This window comes from Ceratotherium simum, chromosome 15 (assembly GCF_057802395.1).
Source record: "Ceratotherium simum simum isolate JZ-2026a chromosome 15, ASM5780239v1, whole genome shotgun sequence".
Taxonomy (NCBI): Eukaryota; Metazoa; Chordata; class Mammalia; order Perissodactyla; family Rhinocerotidae; genus Ceratotherium; species Ceratotherium simum.
In genome coordinates, this window is record NC_141914.1 from 5,663,464 (window position 1) to 5,688,160 (window position 24,697).

At 37.5% G+C, this 24,697-nt stretch overlaps 1 protein-coding gene across 11 annotated transcripts in view; it reads right to left on the reverse strand.

The window, feature by feature from the left end:
- The window catches only part of ABI3BP (ABI family member 3 binding protein), a 242,401-nt gene that overhangs the window by 172,272 nt on the left and 45,432 nt on the right, over positions 1-24,697 (reverse strand). For all 11 annotated transcript variants that reach the window (XM_087439510.1, XM_087439507.1, XM_004439976.3 and 8 more), the window contains exon 2: positions 8,094-8,273. In XM_087439510.1, coding sequence (XP_087295636.1) covers positions 8,094-8,273 — 180 coding nt within the window. The remainder of the gene's footprint in view (positions 1-8,093; positions 8,274-24,697) is intronic.

The window sequence follows — 24,697 nt, forward strand, 5'->3', positions numbered from 1 at the left end:
TTCACCATTCAAAGACTAATTACAATCCATCACCACACACATGTGCCTAATCATCCCTTTCGCCTTCCTCCCTCCCGCCTTCCCTTCTGGTAACCACCAATCCAATCTCTGTCTCTATGTGTGATTGTTTTTTATTGTTTTTGTCTTCTACTTATGAGTGAGATCATATGGTATTTGACTTTCTCCCTCTGACTTATTTCACTTAACATAATACCCTGAAGGTCCATCCATATTGTCACAAATAACTGGATTTCATCATTTCTTATGGCTGAGTAGTATTTCACTGCGTATATATACCACATCTTCTTTAGCCATTTATCCCTTGATGGACACTTATGTTGCTTCCAAGTCTTCGCTATTGTGAATAATGCTACAAAGAACACAGGGGTGCATGTGTCTTTACGCACTTCTGTTTTCATGGTCTTTGGATAAATACCCATGAGTGGAAAATCTGGATCATATAGTAGTTCCAGTCTTAATTTTTTGAGGAATCTCCATACTCTTTTCCATAGTGGCTGAACTAGTTTGCACTCTCACCAGCAGTGTATGAGAGTCCCCTTCTCTTCACATCCTCTCCAATACTTGTTGTTTCCTGTGTTGTTAATTATAGCTCTTCTGACAGGAGTGAGGTGGTATCTCATTGTAGTTTTGATTTGCATTTCCCTGATAGTTAATGATGTTGAACATCTTCTCATGTGCCTGTTGGCCATCTGTATATCTTCTTTGGAGAAATGTCTGTTTGGATCTTTTGCCCATTTTTTAATTGGGTTGTTAGTTTTTTTGTTGTTGAGATGCATGAGTTCTTTATATATTTTGGAGATTAACCCCTTATCAGATGTATGGTTTGCAAATATCTTCTCTCAATTGTTAGGTTGTCTTTTCGTTTTGTTGATGGTTTCCTTTGATGTGCAGAAGCTTTTTAGTTTGATGTGGTCCCATTTGTTTCTTTTTTCTGTTGTTTCCTTGCCTGGTCAGACATGGTGCTTGAAAATATGTTGCTAAGACCCATGTGGAAGAGCGTACTGCCTATGTTTTCTTCTAGAAGTTTCATGGTTTCAAGTCTTACATTCAAGTCTTTAATCCACTTTGAATCAATTTTTGTGTATGGTGTAAGATAACGATCTACTTTCATTCTTTTGCATGTGGCTGTCCAGTTTTCCCAACATCATTTATTGAAGAGACTTTCCTTTCTCCATTGTATGTTCTTGGTTCCCTTGTTGAAAATTGGCTGTTCATAGATGTGTGGGTTTATTTCTGGGCTCTCGATTCTATTCCATTGATCTGTGTGTCTGTTTGTGTGCCAGTACCATGCTGTTTTGGTTATCATAGCTGTGTAGTGTATTTTGAAAGTAGGTAGTGTGATACCTCCAGCTTTGTTCTTTTCCCTCAGGATTCCTTTGGCTATTTAGGGTCTTTTGTTGTTCCATATAAATTTTAGGATTCTTTGTTCTATTTCTGTGAAAAATGTTGTTGGAACTTTAATAGGGATTGTGTTGAATCTATAGATTGCTTTAGGAAGTATGGACATTTTAACTATGTTAATTCTTCCTATCCAAGAGCGCAGAATATCTTTCCATTTCTTTGTGTCTTTTTCAATTTCTTTCAACAATGTTTTATAGTTTTCAGTGTACAGAACTTTCACCTCTTTGGTTAAGTTTATTCCTAGGTATTTTATTCTTTTTGTTGCAATTGTAAATGGGATTGTATTCTTAATTTCTCTTTCTGCTATTTCGTTGTTAGTGTATAGAGACACAACTGATTTTTGTACGCTGATTTTGTATCCTGCAAATTTACTGTACTCATTTATTATTTCTAAAAGTTTTTTGGTGGATTATTTAGGATTTTCTCTATATAAAATCATATCATCTGCAAATAGGGACAGTTTCACTTCTTCCTTTCCAATTTTGATGCCTTTTATTTCTTTTTCTTGCCTGATTGCTCTGGCTAGGACTTCCAGTACTATGTTAAATAGGAGTGGTGACAGTGGGCATCCTTGTCTGGTTTCTGTCCTTAGAGGGATAGCTTTCAGTTTTTCTCCATTGAAAATAATATTAGCTGTGGATTTGTCATATATGGCCTTTATTATGTTGAGGTACTTTCCTTCTATACCCATTTTATTCAGAGTTTTTATCATAAATGGATGCTGTATCTTGCCAAATACTTTCTCTGCATTTTCTTTCCCCACATCATGCTGCCTTACCGGGTAGAGGCGGATCTTTCCTGGAACGCACATATCAGCATTCCGGTTCTTTGCGGCGCAGTGTCTACAGGGCTATTTATATTGTGACCTCCTCACCAGCTATCGCAGGCCCTCTAAGGGGCTATAGGAAAGTTGGTGACTAGGGAGAATGGCTGAAGGGCCCACAGCTGAGTGGGAGAGACACACTCTGCATGGTTAGCAGCTGTGAGAAAGTGAGAGTTAAGAAATCCACCCTGTTAAATCCCTTTGAAGTCCTAACACCTGGTTGGAAAACAAATTCTTTAGTCAGAATTAGTGGTAGTGACAAATATGTAACACTTTTTTCAATTTAAGCTTTTCTTGCAGTAAAGATACTAAAATATCTCCTTAATTTGCACTACACAAGTGATAGAATTTCCTTGCCAGGTGACACTGATTAAAGTATTTTCAGATGGCAAGAGAACATCATAAAGTATGAGTCTATAAAGAGTCAATGTCAAAAAATTCCATTTTTTACTTTATTGGACTTTTGCAAAATTACCAACAGCTCAACATGAAAGTAACAAAGCAAAAACTGGATGTGTACACCAGAAAAGATAACATTCGTGATGTGGGTAACAAGAGGATATAGGAACCTTTTATATGTGAGTCATGTTCTATCACATTGTGCAGGACTCTCACGGCCATTAATATTTATTATTAGTCACCTGGGAAAACACTACTTTGTCTACTGCTCCAATTAATCTACTAAAATCTTAGAAGATTTTACAAAAGTAAAATTTTTACAGAAGTTTTATATGAATCTCAATTTCCAAAATAACAAAAGGGAATATTTTGTTTTTTAGTTTTACATGTAAGACCAGCATATGACTTTTGAAAATACCTCTGTCAGTACTAGGTAGATAGACAGATATTAAAATAAATGTAGAAATACTTATAGGTGATTATTTAGTAGGAGTATTGGTCCACAGATCACTAAATGTTAACTTGAATATTTCTTTTTTTTTTTTTTTGTGAGGAAGATCAGCCCTGAGCTAACATCCATGCTAATCCTCCTCTTTTTGCTGAGGAAGACTGGCTCTGAGCTAACATCTATTGCCAATCCTCCTCCTTTTTTCTTCCCAAAGCCCCAGTAGATAGTTGTATGTCACAGTTGCACATCCTTCTAGTTGCTGTATGTGGGACACGGCCTCAGCATGGCCAGACAGGTGGTGCGTCGGTGCGCGCCCGGGATCAGAACCCGGGCCGCCAGTAGCGGAGCAGAGCACTTAATCGCTAAGCCACGGGGCCGGCTTGAATATTTCTGAATGATCAACAGCTTCTTATTTCAATGGTGGGATCATTTAAACACATCAGAGAAGTGAAATGTGTCAGACGACAGGGCGCTTTATATTTGTTTCGAAAATGTTTGGGTATAGTTCAGTGCAACTGAACAAACACCCTATCCTATTAGCGAAGAAAGTAAGAGGAAGAGCTGTAAGTGATGCTTTTTTTCCATAAAGAAATAACAATTCTTTGCTCTTGTACAGCACCTTGCACTCAAGGGATTTCAGCCCATCACTTTATGATCATGAATTCACTAACATGCCCACAGCACATCTGTGAAAAATAGACTTTATTACCGTTTTAGAGATGAACAGAATTGAGAATTGGTGGCAGGGAATTGAATATAGACACAAATTTCAAACATACAGTTTGTGGCAGGCAGAAAAATGGCCCCTCAAAGATTGTCCACATCCTAATCCCCAGAGCCTGTGAATAGGTTAGGTTACAGGACAAAGGAGAATTAAGGTTGCAGATATAATTAAGTTTGCTAATCAGCTGATCTTAAAATAGCTAGAGCATCCTGGATTATCCAGGTGGGCTCAATAGAATCACAAGGATCTTTAAAAGTGGAAGAGGGAGGCAGAAGAGGTGATCAGAGGGACATGGTAGGAGAAACGTTTGACCCACTGTTGTTGGCTTTGAAGGTGGAAGAGGAATGTGGGCAGACTCCAGAAGCTGCAAGAAGCAAGGAAACAGATTCCCCCTCAGGGCCTGCAGAGGGAAGGCAGCCCTGCCCGCACCTTGACGTTAGCCCAGACAGATCCACGTTGGGCTTCCTACCTACAGAACTGTAACATAATAAATCTGTGATGTTTTAAGCCACCAAGTTTGTGGTAATTTGTTATAGCAGCAATCAAAACTAATAGGCAGCTGGTTGATCAATTAGGAGCAATTAATACAAACACAATCATTATGAGACGATAAATAATCAATTTAAGCAACCAAAGAATAACATTTAACTTGGAAATGCAAGTCCATTTTGAAGAAATAAAAGTAGAAGCACACGGATTCCTTGGCATAAAAAAGATGGAAAAGGAAATATGTAAGAGGAATGATTTTTCTCTTCCACTAGAATACTAGAAGAGAAAAGAGATTAATAAAAAGAGTATATTGATCCAAAGGATGAGATAAGAGTTTTAAAAATGCTACTTGGCATAGCCTTCCAGAAGTGTAGGAATCTTTGTCCCTAGAGATCTTTAAGGTACACAGCGATGTATGTATTTTATCTACCTTGGATCGCCTGATGACAAGGGCCTAGATCAGACAATCTCTTGGGGCCTCCTCCAGCCTGAATACTCTACATGGACTTGAATCTTTTCAATTCAGTACCACAAATGTTTACTGCCCATCGACCCAGTGTGAATCATTCTGCTACGAAAAACCAAAGAATAGACATAAACCTTGACTTCAAGTTCACAGTCTAATAGTGAATGAGGTAAAACAACCACATTCAAGCTAGACAATGAGAAGAATCATAAGGGATGGAGAAGTGATGTATAGATTAAAACCCATTAAATATATAAAAATCACTGCATTCTTTTTTTTTTTTTTTTTGTGAGGAAGATCAGCCCTGAGCTAACATCCACGCCAATCTTCCTATTTTTGCTGAGGAAGACTGGCCCTGGGCTAACATCTGTGCCCATCTTCCTCCACTTTATATGGGACGCTGCAACAGCATGGCTTGACAAGTGGTGCCTCTGTGGGTGCCCGGGATCCGAACTTGGGCCGCCAGCAGTGGAGTGCACCCACTTAACCGCTACACCATGGGGCCAGCCCCAAAATCACTGCATTCTTATTGATCATAAAACCAACAAACAATATCACGGGTCACCATTGGAGATTACCAGGGTTACAATGAGAATTTATTCTGCCTTTCCTAAGTCACTATACAAGGAAAATCAAAAAGTAAATAAGAGAAAATTTCTTCTTTATTGTAGAATTTTGGCTAAAAAATGCAGGAGGAATGATAGAATCAGATTGTATCTAAAATGTGTCTAGAATGTAAAACTGCCATTTGACAAGCCCTGTATAAAATAATGGATCTGGGCAATGATCACCGATAGATGCTAAAACTATTAAGTGAAAATTTGATGATGAATTTTGTAATGAAGGGATCAGGCTGAGGCCACCTACACATGCCAGTCTTACCATCACGAAGGACGACATCAGCCATCATGTACCTCTTTTGTGAGAAACACACAGTACCACCTATAAAGTATTATTTCCCCCCAAAAGCTGAATCCAAATCTAATACAGCCTCTAAATCTAAATATCTTTAGACAGGAAATACAGGCGATAGAGGAGCCAGTTCAAAACAAAAACGGAAGCAACCAGCTAAATACAGAATGTGGACCAGGATGTATAACCCAATTTCTTCAGCAGATCAATGACATTTAAACGGGAAGGGAGAGAGGATTGTTATAGAATAAAAGAGACTTAGAGACATAGCCACCAAATGCAATGTGTAGACCTTGTTTGGATCCTGACTCAAAAAAGAAACAACTCTAAGAAGGCATTTTTAAGATCACAGACAAATTTAAATATGGACTAGGTACAAAACAATATTATGGAATTATTGTTATAATGTGATAAAGGCATGGCAATATTAAAAATATTTATCTGTTAGAGATGCGTACTGAAGCATTTACAGATTTAAAAAATATGATACCCGGTTATGCTTTAAAATACTCAAGTTAAAAAAAAATAGTGTGTGTGAAGAATACATGGAACAAAATTAGCAAAACAATACTATGTATTCAAGTTGCATGATGAGACATGGGGGTCACTATAATATTTTCTCTCCTTATATGTTTGAATTTTTCCATAATAAAAAGTTTTAAGGGATGAAAACAATTGTAAATAAATAAAAGCGTACCTAGTCCATTTGATTATCCTTCATCATCGAACTAGTGAAAGGTTGGTATATTTGTGATAGAAATTTTCTCTAGTTTTCTGCACATATTTTTGTTAGCAGTCTGAATTCTATCACTTTAAGATAGAATGCCTTTCACCTCATGTGGAAAGGAAGTTTACAACTGACCAAATTCTCAACCTACATAACCAAGGAGAAAAAATTATCATAAATAAAATACTGTTTCTAATGCTCAATAAATAAAGGAGCAGTAGATCTGTTTCTATTTGTGTGGTGTAAGTATATAGCTTCCAGTCACTTTTTATAGTTGAGTGAATGTAGTGGGAGACTATTTGGAAAATTTCAAATTCCTTTTGGTTTATATGGTCAAGGTTAGTGTTGTTACATTTGCCAAAAGTTCCTAATTCTCAAATTTTTTTGGTAACAAACTGTAATGTGTTTCCTTTAAAGTGACTATCTTATGTAAAATCTAATCTAGGTATTTAATCAACAATGTTACTCTCACATTGAGGGCATGATGCAAAGTGAAATAAGTCAGAGGGAGAAGGTCAAATACCGTATGATTTCCTTCATTAAGTAGTAGATAATAACAACAATAAACAAACACATAGGGACAGAGATTGGATTGGTGGTTACCAGAGGGGAAGGGGGGAGGGAGGAGGGTGAAAGGGATAATTGGGTACATGTGTATGGTGATGGGTTGTAATTAGTATTTTGGTGGTGAACATGATGTAATCTATGCAGAAATAGAAGTACAATGATGTACACCTGAAATTTTTACAATGTTATAAACCAATGTTACTGCAATAAACAAAAAATAAATAAATAAATAAAAAAAATAAAAAAAAAAAAACAATGTTACTCTCTTGCCTGCTTTTACAGTCCAACAGATAGTTCTCTATGAGGAACAAGGGGCTATGGGACAGAATAGATTCATCTTCGACATTCCCTGCATATATGCATAAATGCCAGATCTGATCTACGATAGCTCAAGTTACAGGATCAAATATCAGAAGTTCATGGAAAGGCTTCTTAGCAATAATCCTACTAGTGGAGCAAAATATAAATTTCATCTTAAGCTGTTCAGAAAGCCTTTGGAAGCGTTTGTAATAGATGATCCCTTTTTAAAAAACGTTATCCTTTAAAAAGGTTTTATTTGCAAATAAGCTTTCTAGACAAGGCTTGAAGGTGCCCACATCCTCAAATTACATTTTAACATGATTAAAAACATTTTCAAAGGAATGTAAAATTTTATATTACATACAAAAACTTTAATCCTTTTGTCTGAAAGACTCTAAAAGTTTAAAAGTGCAATACATTTTCTTTCCTTTTTAAAGGTAGCTTCTCATGAAGAGACACCCAGAAAGCTATAGATGATATTTTCCACCAGAAGAAAGTAAACGAGCTGTGTTACAGAGATTTAAAGAGGCATTTTAGCTCATTTTTTCCCTATGCAATTTAAGTTATGTGGTCAGGATTGCGGGTACAATGGCAATGAAGATTATTTCTGCAGTACATGCAAAGTATGGATTACATATTTTTTTGATGTAAAGAACTGTGCTATGGGTTGCGACACTTATGAAGATGATTGTAATTCTGACATTTGGTTCGGCTGAGGATGTAGATGAAATGGTGCTGGACTTCAAGACTTACAAATCATGTAAAGCCGATTACCTGTTACCTCTTCTTCCCTTGCCGGAAACCCAAGCATCTTACCCACTACGGCCTCGGTGTGTCTCCCTTCCGCAGGAAGAGGGAAGTACTGGTTTGGTGACAAGTTGCTGCCATATCCCAGGAGGAAACCTTCCAGTTTTACGTTAGGACTTGGACGCAGGAACTTCAAGAAGATGGAGTCACTTGTGGTGTTGATGTGGACTTTCAGGTTTGGCTTTTTACCTAAAGATGGGAACGAGAAAATAGGTGGCTGTTACTTCACTCTTCAGCAGATCAGGACGAGTTTGGAGCAAAGGTTAGTTGCTAGAGGCGTTGTTATTGAGAGGCACGCTATCCACTTAGCTACTCCACATCACAACACAGCCACCCATATCGCTGAAATACAGGTAATCTTGAGATCAAAGAAAACAGACTTCATAACATATACACAGTCTACAATACGAAGTACAATTTTAGGGTTTAATAGACGGTAGTTTATTAGTGAGAAGGTAGATGGGATTTAAAGCTCTTTCAGCTAGCCACAATGGGTCAGAACCTTCATTTTACACGCTGTCTGGGAATGGTGAAAGCATCTGATATCTCCTCTTGGTAAATTGAATTACTGCCCTTTGAAACCCCCAGCCTCCGCCATGCTGCTCTCCAGATGTGCCCCACAGGACTTAGTGGTTGATAGAGTTGGAAAGGGAGAAAAGGGGGAGGGTTTTGGCTTCGGGGTAACTGAGATGGTAGAACTGGGAATGCTGACAGAGGAGAAAGGTTGAGGAGAAAGATGACTAGTTCTATTTGGAGCATGCTGGCCCAGTGAGACAACTACATGGAGATGCCCAACAGTGAGTGGAATATTAAGTGGGATGCTCAGGAATGGGGTACAGATCCATCTGGGGGTCATTAGTTTGTAAATGATCATTGCATGAACTTTCCCAGGGAACCTATGCAGAGCGAGGAGAGAAAGCTTAAATATTCAAGGCATTTTTTTTTAAACCGTGCAGGCAACAGGGGCAGATAATCACACTAACAAAGGGCCTTGACCAAGCAGCGAGCTAACAACATTGTCTTTTGTCTTGAGAGCCAGAAGGAGCTGGGTTCAAACCCCAGGTCTGCCACATACTTATCAGTGTGGCCTCTAGCTACTCACTGACCACGTTTGAGCCTTGTTTCCTGATTTGTAAATTATGGATAATGGATAACAATGTTTACTTTGACAAGTTGTTTACAAAGATTAGTGCAAATTATGCTACCTTAAAGCTGGCACATGGTAATTGCTCAATGATTGGTTACTCCATCAGATCCATCCATAACCCTTTAGCCACAATTCAGAAATCCAAAAATGGTTCATAGGGTTTTTGTAAGTCCACATCAACCTAATTTAGTATCAAAACCTGATCTTAACTGTTATGAGGCCACTTAGTCTTTCTTTAACCTCATTGAATAGTTATTGTGATTATTCACGTGTTTAATTGCAGGTAACCTCATTGAATAGTCATTGTAATTATTCACGTGTTTAATTGCAGGGATATTAATGTATTAAATTAAGGAATGTTAGTCAAGACCCCACTGAAGAGGTTACTTAATATATGGTTTAGGCATCCTAGTACATTTCTAAAATCCAAAGATTTTCTGAATTCTAAAACATTTCTGGCCCAAAGCATTCCAGATAAGAGATTGTGGACCTCAATTATTTTCTTTCTTTATTCCATAAGGATTTCATATTTTTTAAATATTTTACCTGTTGGGAAGATTAAATTTACTAACTCACATTCTATTTCTCATTAATCAAAGACATAGATACACACACACATACACACACACACACACACACACAGACACACACCATTCAGCACGTCTGAACAGCATGGGCTTCCCAAAGTCTTCACATTAAATTTATACTCTTTTAGTCAAAATCAGCCTGGACTGCCTCAATACAGCTACAGAAAAGGATTCCATCAGGCCTTTGAAAGAATAAAAACAGCACCTCTTGGACACCATGTTGTGGGAACCACTCTCTTACCTCAGCAGCTAGTTCTACTATTCCTAGGTATATGCGGAGTAGTTCATAATTCCCAAGAATTTGATGACATTTTTATGAACTCACTTCTCAGATTTCTAGTCCTACACTTGTGGCAAAACTGAAACCCAGAGATATTGAGTGGCCTATCCAAAGTCCGAGGAAGACTCGTCTAGTCCAGCTCACCTCATCCACTTCTCTCAGAGAGGAAACAACTAAACTGAGGCAGCCACACCTCTGTCACTCTGCAAGTTAAGTGCAGGGTCAAACTGGGTCTCAGGTTCTCACTAGGCTGGATGTTCCACTCTCATTTTTATTGAGAGCCTCGTCATTACCCAATAGAGTAAAGAGTGGCCAATGCCCAGACCTTAAGGCTCGAGTTGATGCTAACTGCTGATGTTTTGTCCTAACTTCATTAGATTTTGAGGAGGTGATTTATACTTAGCTATAACACAGGTTTTGTCCAAGCCAATTTTTCCCTTCTTAGTTCTGTGCCTGGATTAACCCTAGAGTTACACCACCCTGCTCAATAGAATAGAACAAAGATAAGTCAAGCACATATTCTTCTATCTTAGAAGGTTATCAGGTGTCACAATAAGTCAAAACAGAGTGGGCCTGTTTCCAACACCTTGTTGGGGAGAAGACATTAAGGAATTAGTGTACTTAGGCTGCACGCATGTTTGACTAAGAGCCAAGAGTCACAGCATCATCACCTCAGACCTTTGCTCATAGATTTTGTCCTGATGTATCACATTATTCCTCCCCTCAGGCGTGGAAAGGATGGCTACACCAAGGGAGAAAAAGGAAGGCTGTAAACAATTACTGACCAACGAAAGTGGAAGTGAGAACACTTCCTCTGCATGGGCATTTTTATGACTCCAGTCTTTCTCCTTTTTGCTAGTAATTTATGTCAACAAATACATCAGCATCATGTAACTTTCCAAATGAATTGGCATTTAGCTGCCCCGTTTTCTCCAAAATTCCAATTTATACTACTCTCTAGAGCTAAACTTTAAAAAGTCCTAAAAAAAGAGAGAAATGTACACAGACAAATCCTCCCTCAAAACAGCATCACAAGCTTAATAATACTTTGAAACTATCATATACTTTGAGACTCACTATCTGGCCTTCATTATCTGGCCACACGTTACTTCATCTCTCGTTACTTCTCACCACATCTCATTTTTTTTGGCCATATCATCTTCTCACATTCTGTGACACACATTAGGCCCTGGCCCTACACATATGCTCACATTGTCACCCAGTATGGATCCCCTCTGTCTTCAATTTTCCTTCTCAACACACTCCTTTGCTCACTCAGTTATTACCCCATTGACCCTTTCAGTGCTCAGCAAAAAGGTTAAGCAATTTTTGCCCTTTCAGTCTGAATAAGTTTGTCAAGTGTTCCTTCAAATGAACGTTTGGACTAGTATTCGATTTTATACTCTTGGACAATTTCCCCAATATTTTAGTGTATATCTCTGTACATCCTAAAATAATTTTTAATCTTTGATAAACTTATCTTCACTCTGAGTAATTCTGGTTTAATACTTTGGAACACTAGTCACATCATGACAGTTATCTTTCAACCGTTAGTGCGAAGACCTCTGGTGAATGATGTAAAGTAGAGATAATAGAAAAATAACACAATACGAACTTAACTGGGAAAATATTTATAAGTAAAATGGCATATATGTCACCCAGAAAGCCCATGAGTACAGAGAAATAAGAGTACATTTTACTGTATCTTATAAGAGAAGTGGAACATATGCCACTCAGGAGTGAGAGAAAATGAAGAACGTGAACATTTCAGGAAAACCACCCTAGTATGGCTGAGGAAAAAGATTGCATATTGACAAAATGGAACCTTGGATCTGATTGCAACACGCTGGGGTATCTCTAAACATTTCAAAGGGTGTTATTAAATTCCAAAATAAAAAAAGTTTTTCAAAACAAAATTAGAATTAATTCTCTTTTAATTTTTAAAAGTAAATACATGACCTGTGGCATTAAAAACAGTGTAGTGAGGTTAGAAAATCAGACAAAACGTTGAGCACTGTGAGATCATGGAACTCTCTGGAGCAACCAGAGGTCGCCACAGGTGCTGAGCAAACATTTAACATTGACTCCAGAGTTCTGAGTGGCTGTGGTCAGTGTCAATAAAGCTCTGCAATGAACTTAGCCCAACAACATAGCACTTAGTTAAGCCAGCTAAACTACCACAGACGTCCAGTCACGGATCTGTGAGGAAGGAGTTACCATCACAACCCGTTCAGTAGGAGGAATTCTTTCATGTCTAACCTCTCTTAAGCTTATCTCACACTTTCCAAAATATTTCAGAATGTGGTCTAAAGTGTTGATATGTATTTGGTCAAGTTGATAAAATTACTTCTTAAGAAAAACTGCAAGATACTAAAGCTCTCTTCTAAAAGTAGAAAATATCTCAGCATAGCAGCAATAATTAGCTTATATGCTGTCAATGTTGTAAAACACTAAGAAATTAGAAGTATCCTAAATAGCAAGTTTGAAAATAAACCAGATCAGCATTAATTTCCATAAGAAATTAAGTAAAAGAATAGATATCATACTGATGTCAATAAAATAGACTCAATTTTTTCAGGATTGAAAGAATAAACCCCATAGTATGTTCCTCTTTTTGCACACATTCCATTTACACTACCAGCCTCTATATTTGTTCAGTCACTTATTTTGTTATACAAAGTCAAATTTTCTAAGATATCAAAATAATTAAATCAATCCCCATCAGTTCAGATGTGATATATGAAGCATAGATTTAAACAACTGATAAATAGGATTTGATCAAATTTTAAACGTTTTGAACTTTAAAAGAACTAACAAGAAAAATAAAAGGCCAACTACAGACTGTCAGAAAATATTTGTAATATATATATCTGTTAAAGGACTTGTATCCAGAATATTTAAAAGAATTATTTCTAATCAACAAGAAGACAAAATACTTAAGAAAAAAGGGCAAAATATTTAAGTAGATTCCTCACTAATGGAGATATATGATAAAAAACAAGATCATGAAAAGATGCTCATCAGCAGGGTCATCAGATGTTTTCTGTAAAGGGTCAAATAGCAAATATTTTAGGCTTCGCAGACCAGATTTTCTCTATTGCAACTACTCAACTGTGCCACTGTAGCACAAAACAGCTATAGACATTATGTAAACACATGGGCGGGTCTGGGTTCCAATAAAATTAGATTTATAAAAATACACAATTGGCTGGATTTGCACTAGGTCATAGTTTACCAACTCCTGGTCAACATCATCAGTCTTCAGGGAAATGCATATTAAAACCATAGTGAGATACCTCACCCATAAGAATGGCTAAAATGAAAAAGACCGTCCATTACAAGTGTTAGGTGGGATCTAGAACAACTGGAGCTCTCACAGATTTTGCGTGTGACTGTTAAATGGCATAACCACTTGTGAAAACTGTTGGGCAGCTACCACATAACCCATCAATTTCATTCCTTAGTATTTATCCGGAAGAAATAAAAACGTTAAGTCTACGCAGAGACTTGTATGCAGATATTTAAAGCAGCACCAAACTGGAGACAACCGAAGTGTTCATCAACAGTTGGATGGATAAACAAATTATGGCTTATACATACAATGGGATACGACTCAGCAATAAAACAGAATAAATTACTTATGTAATTCAGCAGGGTTGAATCTCTTGTCTGGCATGCCATCACGCCACTGTAGAATGGGCCATGGCCTTCTGCATCTCTGAGACAGCAGTCTTTCTCAGAAACGGAAGGGTCTCCTTCTAATGGAAGGTCATTCAAGCATCTTGCCATTATAGCACTGGTGAAAGTAGTTTTAGTAGTACCTAACATTATAATTCACCATTCAAAAATGGTACATATATAAATCAGCAAGTCCTTTTCAGGCATTATGATGCTCCCCAAACTGACAATTCTAAGTTTCAAATGTCTTCTATAATCTTGTTAGACAGTGGATTGCAAATGGAAAACATTCCAGTGCCATTATGGTCACAGCAGCTTATTAAGGTGCTGTCAAGATGTCACATCTCCAGTTTATGTATTAAGCAGTTACTGTCTGACAACACATACAAAAAATTCCAAAAGTCATAGTTGATGGCATAGATTGTATTTAATTGAACTATAATGCTAAGTTATACAAACCATAATTTTAACATAAGACTTGGCAATGATTTAACGTTTGTTTTAATTCTTAGGGAGTCAAAAAGGAATCACGTAACATAGGCGTGGTGCTCAAATGACTCTCCCTGTCCGGGTACCATGATCCAAAGAGAGGTATTAGAAGGAAAAAGAAAACCACTTGGAGCTTCATTAATTTTCCTGTGACAGCCACAGGGTGAAGGGAGTAGCCAAAGGCAGTTAGAGAAGCATCTTTGGTTGTTCCTGATCCTTCAATTGAGACGTGTAGTCTGTAGTCTATAGTGTGGCTTTTTCTTACCAATCACAGCAAAGCAACAACTGGAAAGCCAGGGTATGACTGGAAATTTTCCATAGCAAAAAAACATGGCAGCTTCAGTTAAATATTTTAAGGAGAATGAAGATTAAATGTTGCTGTTATAATATTAGACATCATAAAAACTACTAGCACCAGTGCTGTAACGGCAAGATGATTGAATAACCTTCCATCAGAAGGAGTCTGTGCAAGGTGGTTATGGAGATAAGGAATGTCATGGCCCATTCTGTAGTGATGTGATGGCATGCCAGAAAAGACAGGGAGAAGGAATTAAATTGTTTTGGTGGTCGTGGTGGTGGTGGTAGTATGTATATGCAGAATTGTAATTAAAAGCACTCAGGGAGTAATTACTAGACAAATCCTTTTTAAATTTCAAGTTATTATATTTCAACTATCAATCCCATATATCTCATGATATCCTGGCTCTCTGGATCTCCAGATTGGAATTCTTTCTCAAAATCTCATAGATTCTCTCTCACTCTCATCCCAACTCTTTGGGAACAGAGTTTTACCAAGGCTCAATAGAGAATTTCTGAGAGCTTGCAAAGAGCTAGTGTGCAATAAACATGTAGCTGCTCTACTGCGTGCCTTCCAGGAACCGGGGTGCCACTGATAGGCGCAGTGTGCCACAATGACACTCGTGCATTGCAAAACTCTAAATGGCAGCCTTCAAACCATCTTTTATTCATGGCTCCAGACAGCGGCCTCGTTCCCAAAGACCATACAAAATAATTGCTACTATGAAAATGGGTGATTTGTTATGGGTAACCAATCTGAAACTCCCTAACCTCTTCCCACAGGCCTCGAGTTGCTCCTGCCCACCTGCCCTTCTTCCTTCATGTTTTGATTGCTCTTTTTCCTGCCCTCTGATCCTGCTGTCACTGGTCATGAGGGACACGGGTGGTGAGGTGCTTGGCGTAAGGAGGATAGGGCTCAGCTGCAAATACTTTGGACATAGTGCTCCCTAATTTACCAATGAAATTACTTCGCCAAATATACACAACTCAGACAATAAATCAGGGATCTAAATAAGAACAATAGAGGAAAAGAGATTCTGGGCATCAGGAAATGGTGAGTTAACAGCACACAGCTTTAGAGGTGAACAGAAGGCATCCCTACTTGTGCTTTCTTAACACAAATCTGAAAACATAAGAAAAAAATCCTAATTAAAATAAGACGTAGATGAAAGATTTTTATAAATTTAAAGAAAAATGGCATTTTAAAAAAAGCACAGAATAAAAGTTGGGTAAAAGTCCCACAAACCACATGAACAGCTGCCGCAGCCAGGGAATGGGGGCCTTGAAAGAAACTCAGAATTCAACTTTACACACGCGTGATCAACGTTAGCAAGAAGCTCAAACTACAGCATCCATGAGCTCTGCTCCAGCACGTGCAGAACAGCATGAGCCCACTCTGATGCCCTGCGGTGAGGCCATCAGCTGGAGGACAGGCTCCCACACACAACACGTGCTCTGAGTCCCAAAGTCCCAGCTCCCCTCACAAAGCCACATTTAACACCTTAGACCCGTAATCCCCAGGAGTCAGCTAGTTAACTTTTCATTAAGACATTATGGTCACCAAATACCTCGAGGATGTTTGCTACCGAATTTAGAAGGAAATGCCATTTTGCCAAAAATCTGGGGGGGATAATGTTTTCTTCTTAATGGGGCACTTTATATCTGTTTGCCCAGCTGTCTCTGTAAGTGTGTTCCATTTCGGCTAAAAGAACCACCGTTTCCACCTTGGTCAGAATTCCCAGTGCCCTGATTCCTCAGGCTGATACTTCACTATCTTATGACTTTGAAAGACGGAATGAGACAGACTGAACCTGCCAGTGTTGACATTTCAGCCCTGCTTGGTGGGGCTAATAGTTTTCCCAAAGGAGCAATAACTTCATTACTTACTTAATAACCCAACCAACAGCCAAGCAGGAAAATTACCTTTCATAGACTACCTTCTGAGTCTACAGCCTCTCATTCTTAAGGAGAAGTGCCTGAGACATATGCAGTTGTCACTTGCACACACTCCCTTGATCGAATTCTCCTAAAATTACTCTTTAAAGTCTAGAGCATGTTGGGGGGCAACCAATGCAATCAAGAACAACATATTTGCTATAGCAATATAAGAGAAGGGGGGCAGAGACCTGGTTAACTTCAAACAATAACAAAGTCTAAATAAAATCTCTGTTTGCTTTGGCGAATACGTATTTTTATTCATCTGCTTTTCATTTAATCCATCCAGTCCCTACTAGCTACTAGGCATTAGTGACACCAATTCAAATATGATCTGTCTGATCACAAAGACTGTGCATGCTAGTAAATTAGGCAGGTGAATAAGTCAACTATTTCAGTGTATCATGATTAGCCAATTAGTACAAGGTGGCTACAGTAGAGGGGCTCTCAGTCTGAAGGAAGGGTGGAAAGAAAGGAGGTACAACGGAAGTGTCCATTTAGTTTTGTTAAGATAGTCACAAGAATAGTTTTATTCCACGAGGATACGCCAAATGCAAGTAGGGCAGTGGATCTCAAGGTCTATTTTGTAATACTTTTTCTGTACTGCTTTAGACAACTGGTGTATTCTTAGTAATTATTATTTTTTTAACACATGTAAAAGAAAAAGAAGAACTTGAAAAGGCTCAGGAATTTAAAAACTCATTTTCCTTCTTTTTGTTCTTTTTCTGCTTGATTTTCATGAAAATCCTGGAGTTGACTTGCCTATATTCTCTTGCAATTTAAAGTAAGGAGTGATAGCAGTGGGTGCTCCTGATGGGAGATGGGAGAGGCTCCATGCAGGGTTCTTAGAGAGTGGTCCCCCAATTACAGCATCAGGATCACCCAGGGACAGGTACAAATTCTCAGACCCTACTCCGGACCTCTTGAATCACACACTCTGGGGTGGGGGCAGCAATCTGTATTTAACAAGCTGTTTGGGTAATTCTGATGCATACTTAAGTTTGAGAACTGCAAATTACTCTGCAAATTCAGTGCATCAAAAACAAAATCAATGGGCCCAATGTCTTTTGAAAGAGATTTACAGATATGCAATGCTGTATGGAGATAAAAGGACCTCATCCACAACCCCGTTAAATTTCCTATCATGACAATTTTACATATATTTTGGTTTGTGAACAAACTCTGAATTAGAGTTTTCTAGAATTATAATTTCTGGAGAGACATAAGGTAAAATGTTTGGAAAATTTCTTTGACTTCTAGCGTCAGTTATGTGTCTCTAAATCTAACCAATCTATTTAGAGACTTAGAAGTAAGATGAGTTAACATTTTATTATAAGAAAATTTCAAACATACAGAAAAGTTGAAAGAACTGTGCAGTGCACATCCAGAGTCGCCACCAAGAGGCGGTGATTAATATACTACTGCACCTGTTTTGTTACGTATTTATCCATCTCTATCCCTCTCCCCATCCATCCATCTATCTTATTTTTGAATGAATTTCAAAGTAAGTTGCACTTCAGTGTTCTTCACTCCTAAACACTTCAGCATGCGTATCAATAGAATTTAATATTTATTTATATTTTTCTTTGAGTTAAAATTTACATATAATGAAATACATAAATTCTAACTATACATGGCTGATTTTTTCTGAATGCCATATATGTATGTAACCCAAACCTATATCAAAATTTAGAATATGACCATCAACCTAGAAAGTTCCCCCTACCCCTTCTCAGTCCATTCCCATCTCATCCTCCCAGAAACAACTGTTGTTCTGATTTTTACTGCTATAGATTAGTCTTGGCTGTTTTAGAATTCAGTGAAATAAAATCACACATTATGTACTGTTTTACGTAGGCTTCTGGCACTCAATATAATGTTTCAAGATGCATCAGTTTTTTGTATCAGGAGTTTTTTTTGGTTGTTATTTTCACTGAGTAGTATCCAGATAATTATCAAAACCCAACATTTTTACATCATCCCGTGTCTTCACACAGTATCAACCTCTCTTAATTTACTAGTTTTTTTAAATGGTGATCATATTGTAATAAAATTTTCTTTGAGAACAGGGGAAAATTGCATATACATTTTTTTTTCTTTCCAGATATTTGCATTATGCTATTTATCAGGAAAAAAGAACTATAAACTTTACAACAGATACTTAATTGTAAGGTTTAAACAAATATTTAATGGTAAATGCAGACAAAAGTATATGATTGCATCTTCCCTGGCAGGCTAAGTGCTGGCACTGATACCCAAAGTCTCTGATATCTTTCCCTTGCAGCAAATGTGACACCAGGCATAAGTAACCTCTTCTGACAACAAAGGGTAATATCGACTTTCTTATGTCTAAGTGTGATTTTCACTAAGAAGAAAGTGGATAAGTTTAAACGTGTCATGAGAAAAAAAATTGTTTGTCCTGACAATCTCAAAATGATCAGGTATCAAAAAACAGAACAGAATTGTCATTCTGATTAATATCAGTCTATTTGGTCAATTTTCCAAAAGGACCAATAGTCCTTATTCTTTTATTCTCTCAATAACTCCAATTTGGGCGCACAGTAAATTCCACTGACCAATAGAAGTCGAATTTAATCAAATGCTTCTGTAGAGGACAAAGCAGAAAGCGCACGGCTTCCACCAGCACCACAAGGAATCCTGCACATACAAGATTCAATATTTCTGCTGTGAAAACATTGCTTCAAGGAGTAGATTAGAAATCCTCTTGATAAAATGAAAATTTTGCCATCCTATAAAAAACTCTCAAACAGTAACAAAACTTTCTTCAAGAAATCTGGCATTTATTTACTTATTTATTTTGCAAAGTCTCACAAATGAAAACATGAGATGGAGCTGGAACAAATGGTTTCATCCGTCATCACTGTTTAGACATTTGGAATCTTCGTGAATTGTTTGTAATTTGTTCAGGAAATAAATACCCAGCGCTGATGGTATACAGCTGCTTAATTTGAGATTTCACAGCATCTAAGGCCTTCCATGGGCTAGAGGAAAGCGACTCCACCATTGTGAGCCTGTGATCAGGTGGCCTCGTGTACAAGGCAGATGGGCCGTGAGACTTTGAAGGCTCTCAGAAGGGCTGCTTGCTAACAACCCCATAGCAGGACATCCCATTTTAATACATTGTGGAAGAAACGGAAGGGGTTCTGGCATCTACTCTGCCTTTCGCTGTGTTTGATCTAGGTCTCCTGTCCTCTCTAAGGCTCATCTTTCTCCTTTGTAGAATAAATTGGAGAATCCCAAATCCATTCCCATTATCGTATTCAAGGATATATCTAACACCCCAACAAAATACTATCTTCCTATTAAAAGGCAGGAAAATAAATCAGAAAATGAATTTGTTTACAGAAACACTATCCTAATAATTTCCAGATAATACTTATTTTTCACATGACTTCCAAATTATACCTCAAATATGAAAAAGAACAAATATTTTCTTAGGCATATGAAAAGAATGTGTGAGACTGTCACGTGTAATTTTTAACAGCTTTCATAAGGTATAATCATACACCATAAAATTCACCAATTGTAAGCATACACTTCAATAATTTTTAGCAAACTTCTGGAATTTACTAAATCTACTACATTCTAGTTTGAGAATATTTCCATCGCTCTAAAACATTCCCCGGTACCCATTTGTAGTCATCCCTGCTCCAATCCTTAGCTTCAGGCAACCACTCGTCTGCTTTCTGCTTTTCTGGTGATTTAGTATAAATGGACTCACACAACATGTAGTCTTTGTGTCTGGCTTCTTTCATTTGGCATAATGTTTATGAGATTCATCCATCCACTTTGTATCACTAGTTCATTCCTTTCGACTGCTAGGTAGCATTTCTTTCTATGGATCACATTTTGTTTATCCATTTTCTCAGCTGATGGATATTTGGATTGTTTCCAGTTTTTAGTTATTATGAATAATGCTACAAGTCTTTGTGTGGACATATGTTTTTATTTTTCTTGGGTAAATACCTAGGTGTAAAATAGCTGGGTAACATGACAACTTTATATTTAACTTTTTATGAAACTATCAACTTTTCCATTTTTATATTAGTTTTTATGATTATTAATATTACTCTTGCTTGAGAACAACACCAAATTGTGAACATCCAGAAAATGAGCTATACTGTTTTATCACTACCACTAAATATGTGTTACATAATAAAATTAATGATTTTAGACCCTGGGATTTCTATGTTTAGTCGTTAATAAAGACAAGACCACTCATCTTGTTACAATAATTATTTTAAAATACAGTAACTCTAATTTATCCAGAATGCAAGAAATAAGCTTTCTGCAAAACAATACAATGATCATTGTCCTTCTTAGCAATGACTATGGTACAGGATAAATTACTGAGTTGTCTTCTCAATTTCCAGTCATTTCAGTTTTAACAATATTTTAGCCTATACTAATTATGTGAATATTTGTTCACCAGAGAATTAACCAGTCTGGAGAGATTAATTTTATTATTATTTATACCTAAAATTATAGTGAAATTTAATATAAACTTTGACTTCATGAACTAAATGCCTCAGTTGGATTCTTCTGACTATGTAAATAACTAGCTATCTATAGTGACTGGGATTTATTGCTATTTTGATAATATTTGTCATCATTTCTTTCTCAATGAATTAGAATTCAAACAGAATTAAAACATTTTGAATGTCTAAAATGTTTTTCAATATTAATAAAATATTGAAATTTCTGATGATGCACATATCTCATGTGTTTACATCTCGTTATCAACTTCTCTGATGGTTTCTGATTAATGCAGCATTGGAACTTTCCTAGATGAGGAAAAGAAAGCCAAAATGGCTTGGTATCATCGCCTACTGGTCTGACATTATTAAAATTTACCAGCCTGCATGGTGGATGTGACTCAAGCTTAAGACTAGGTACTTAAAATAGAATTTTATAACATTTATAAAATGTTAGCAAAATCTAACTGGATGAATTATTTGGGGAAAAAAGTCTTCTTGACTTAAATTTGCAGAAATAAGAAGGAAGGCTTTCTCATAACTCTTTTTTATGTGACAAAGTTTTTTTTTTTCCTTTTCTTTTCTTGTACTTAGAATTTAGGAGCTGTGATAAATTGCCCCACAACATTCCAAATTCTAAACTAGGAAATAAGATGGTCCTTTGAGTATTCCAAGTACTATTCACAGGAGATCGTCCCTTAGACATTGAAAATGTGAATAATTCGATTCCCACTGGTCACTCCATTCCGCAGTGTGGGATGAATCAATTTGTTGTAAGGGAAGCAGAGGGAAGAGAGGTCAGGAGATGTAAGAAGGGACCGCGGTAACTTGACATTGAGATAGTAAACTGTTAGGTAACAGAAGCTATAGGGCTGAGAAACAAGATCAAGAATACAGGACAAGGCAGCTTATTGGTAGCAGGAAATAGACACAAGGAAAATGAGAGTGAAAACCCAAGGTTCCACTGCTGAGGTGCCAGACTTTCAACTGCCCTACAACTGCTATGACCTGAGGAGGCGATAGATCTACAGGATAGGTAGGAGTTAGTCAGCCAGAGTGTCAGGGTGCATATGAGGTGAGGACAGAGGGCAGGAACAGCATTCTCTGGCAGCCGGCAGAGCACGAGCAGAGGCACTGAGGGAAGGAGTAATTGGTGCATTTAGAGACCCTCAAGAAGGTCAGTGTGGCTGGGATGTAATGCGGCCAGGGGTGCGCAATGAAGTTCAGAGGACAGAAGGGGCCCCTGTAGAGCACGTTAAAAAATTTACCATTGTGTTAAGAGCAAACCTAAGTTATTTTCCCCCACTAAACTATGCATACACACACACGTTTTTGAGAAATGAATAATACTAAATTTAAATCTTATACAGTTATAAAATACATCCACATGGTAGAAATCTTGCCCCACATGCTCTTAGCAACAAGCAACTCAAGTCAAATGCTCAGAGCAAGATTTGATTTGAGTAGGAAAATATATGCTCTTTTGTAATTTAAAAAAATCAAAGATATTTTACAAGTAAATTACAGTTTAAGTGGAATTCAATCAAAATAGGTCCTTCCTGCAAACATCGGATGTTATTAAATTCAATTGTTATTGCAAACAACTCAGCCAGCTTTATTGTGAAACAAGGAGATAAAGACCTACTTCTCTTAAAAAACAAAAAATCAATTGTTATTAATTCTATTCTTTAGCCAAAATCTAAATGAAAATAAAGCAATTGGCTCTAACTGTATTAGCAAGGACAGCCTGAGAATCATGCTGCTTACGATTTACTGTACAGTAGACCCCGCTTATCCGCGGGAGATGTTCCAAGACCCCCATGGATGCCTGAAACTGCAGATGGTACAGCACCCTACCTGTACTGTGTTTTTCCTATAGATACAGACCTATGATAAAGTTTAATTTATAAGTTAGGCACAGTAAGAGATTAACAACAATAATAATAAAACAGAACAATTATAAAGATATACTGTAATAAAAGTTGCTGTAGATCTTAGCAACTTCAGCATACAATTTTTTTTCTTTCATTATTAAGTTGAAAACTTCCACCTTTTCACTTATAAGAAGTATTTTACGGCTTCTCTTTGGCGTATCTGAATTGCCAGCATCACTACTCTTGCACTTTGGGGCCATTATTAAGTACAATAAGGGGGACATGAACACAAACACTGCGAAACCGTGACAGTTGAACTGATAACGGAGAGGCTGCTAAGTGACTAACAGGCAGGTGGCGTCTACAGCCTGGAGCCACTGGACTAAGGGAGGAGTCGTGACCCAGGTAAGACGGAGCAGGTCGGACTGAGATTTCATCACACTACTCAGAACTGACCAAGTAGAAGCCTGCAATTTAAAACTTATGAATCGTTTATTTCTGTAGTTTTCCATTTAATATTTTCGGACCTCAGTTGACCATCAGTAACTGAAACCACAGAAAGCAAAACCATGGATAAGGGAGGACTACTGTAATTCTCTCTTCCTCAAACTTCTCCTTTATTGCATTGTCCATCCCGGGCCGGTAGCATATTTCCTGTGCTTCCTAGCACATTTCATCTCCCTTTCCAGCCCACCCCAATAATCATGTCTGCACTGACTTTTTAACTTAACAATTATATAAATAATACACATTTACTTTAATGAAAAATTTAAAGAGTTGCAAAAGCGATAAAATTTGTTTTAAAAATCATCCATTATCTAATAGGCAGAGAGGTGTTTTGTAAAGAATTTTTTCTTTTTTTACATTGGCCCTGAGCTAACATCTGTTGCCAATCTTCCTCCTTTTTCCCTTTTTTTTTAAATTTCCCAAAGCCCCAGTAGATAGTTGTATGTTATAGATGTACGTTCTTCTAGTTTCTTTATGTGGGATGCCACCTCAGCATGGCTTGATGAGCAGTGCGTATGTCCGCCCCCAGGATCCGAATCAGGGAACCCCAGGCCAGCGAAGCCAAGCACACGAACTTAATCGCTATGCCACCAGGCTGGCCCCTGTAAAGAATTTTTGTATGTCTTTCCAGATATTTTTTCCTGGGTATGATACATATGACAGTTTACAAAAATAGGATTATATTCTAAGTGCTATTTTATAACCCACACTTTCTTTAATATAAATAAACCTCCGTATCCTCATTTTTAATGACTCCACTATCTTTTAATTAATTCATAGGGATCTTTCTTTGACAGGAGATAAACTGACCCCATATCACCTCAAGGATCCAGCAGAGCTTAACAGTCATCTCAATAATTTCACAATTGAATTCATTTTGGTAAAATTTGGGATTCATTTTAGAGATGAGGACTTGACCTTCTAAAGTTTGTATAATTAGTTTGAGCCTAGTTTCTCATCATGTTTGAGATCTGTCAGTGAATGCCTATGACAATTGGATAAATTCATGGTATTGTTTGTGAGATTCTTGCTAACCTCTTTGCCTATGGGGGTGCTAATATTTCCAAGTCCTTGAGATTCTTTGCCTGGTCCTGTAAGGAGTGGTGCTTTAGGGAAGGGGCACTGCATAGTGGGAAGACACGGGGTTTGGAGACAGAAAACCTGTGTGCAAGTCCCAAGTTAAACTCACAATTGCCCTTGTTATATGAATAATTAATGTGACGTCTGAATGTCACATTCTCCCCTGTAAAACGGGGTTAATCATACACAGCTACCCTCTCAGAGTTGCTAGTAGCGCTAAGTGAAATTGCTTGTGAGAAGCAG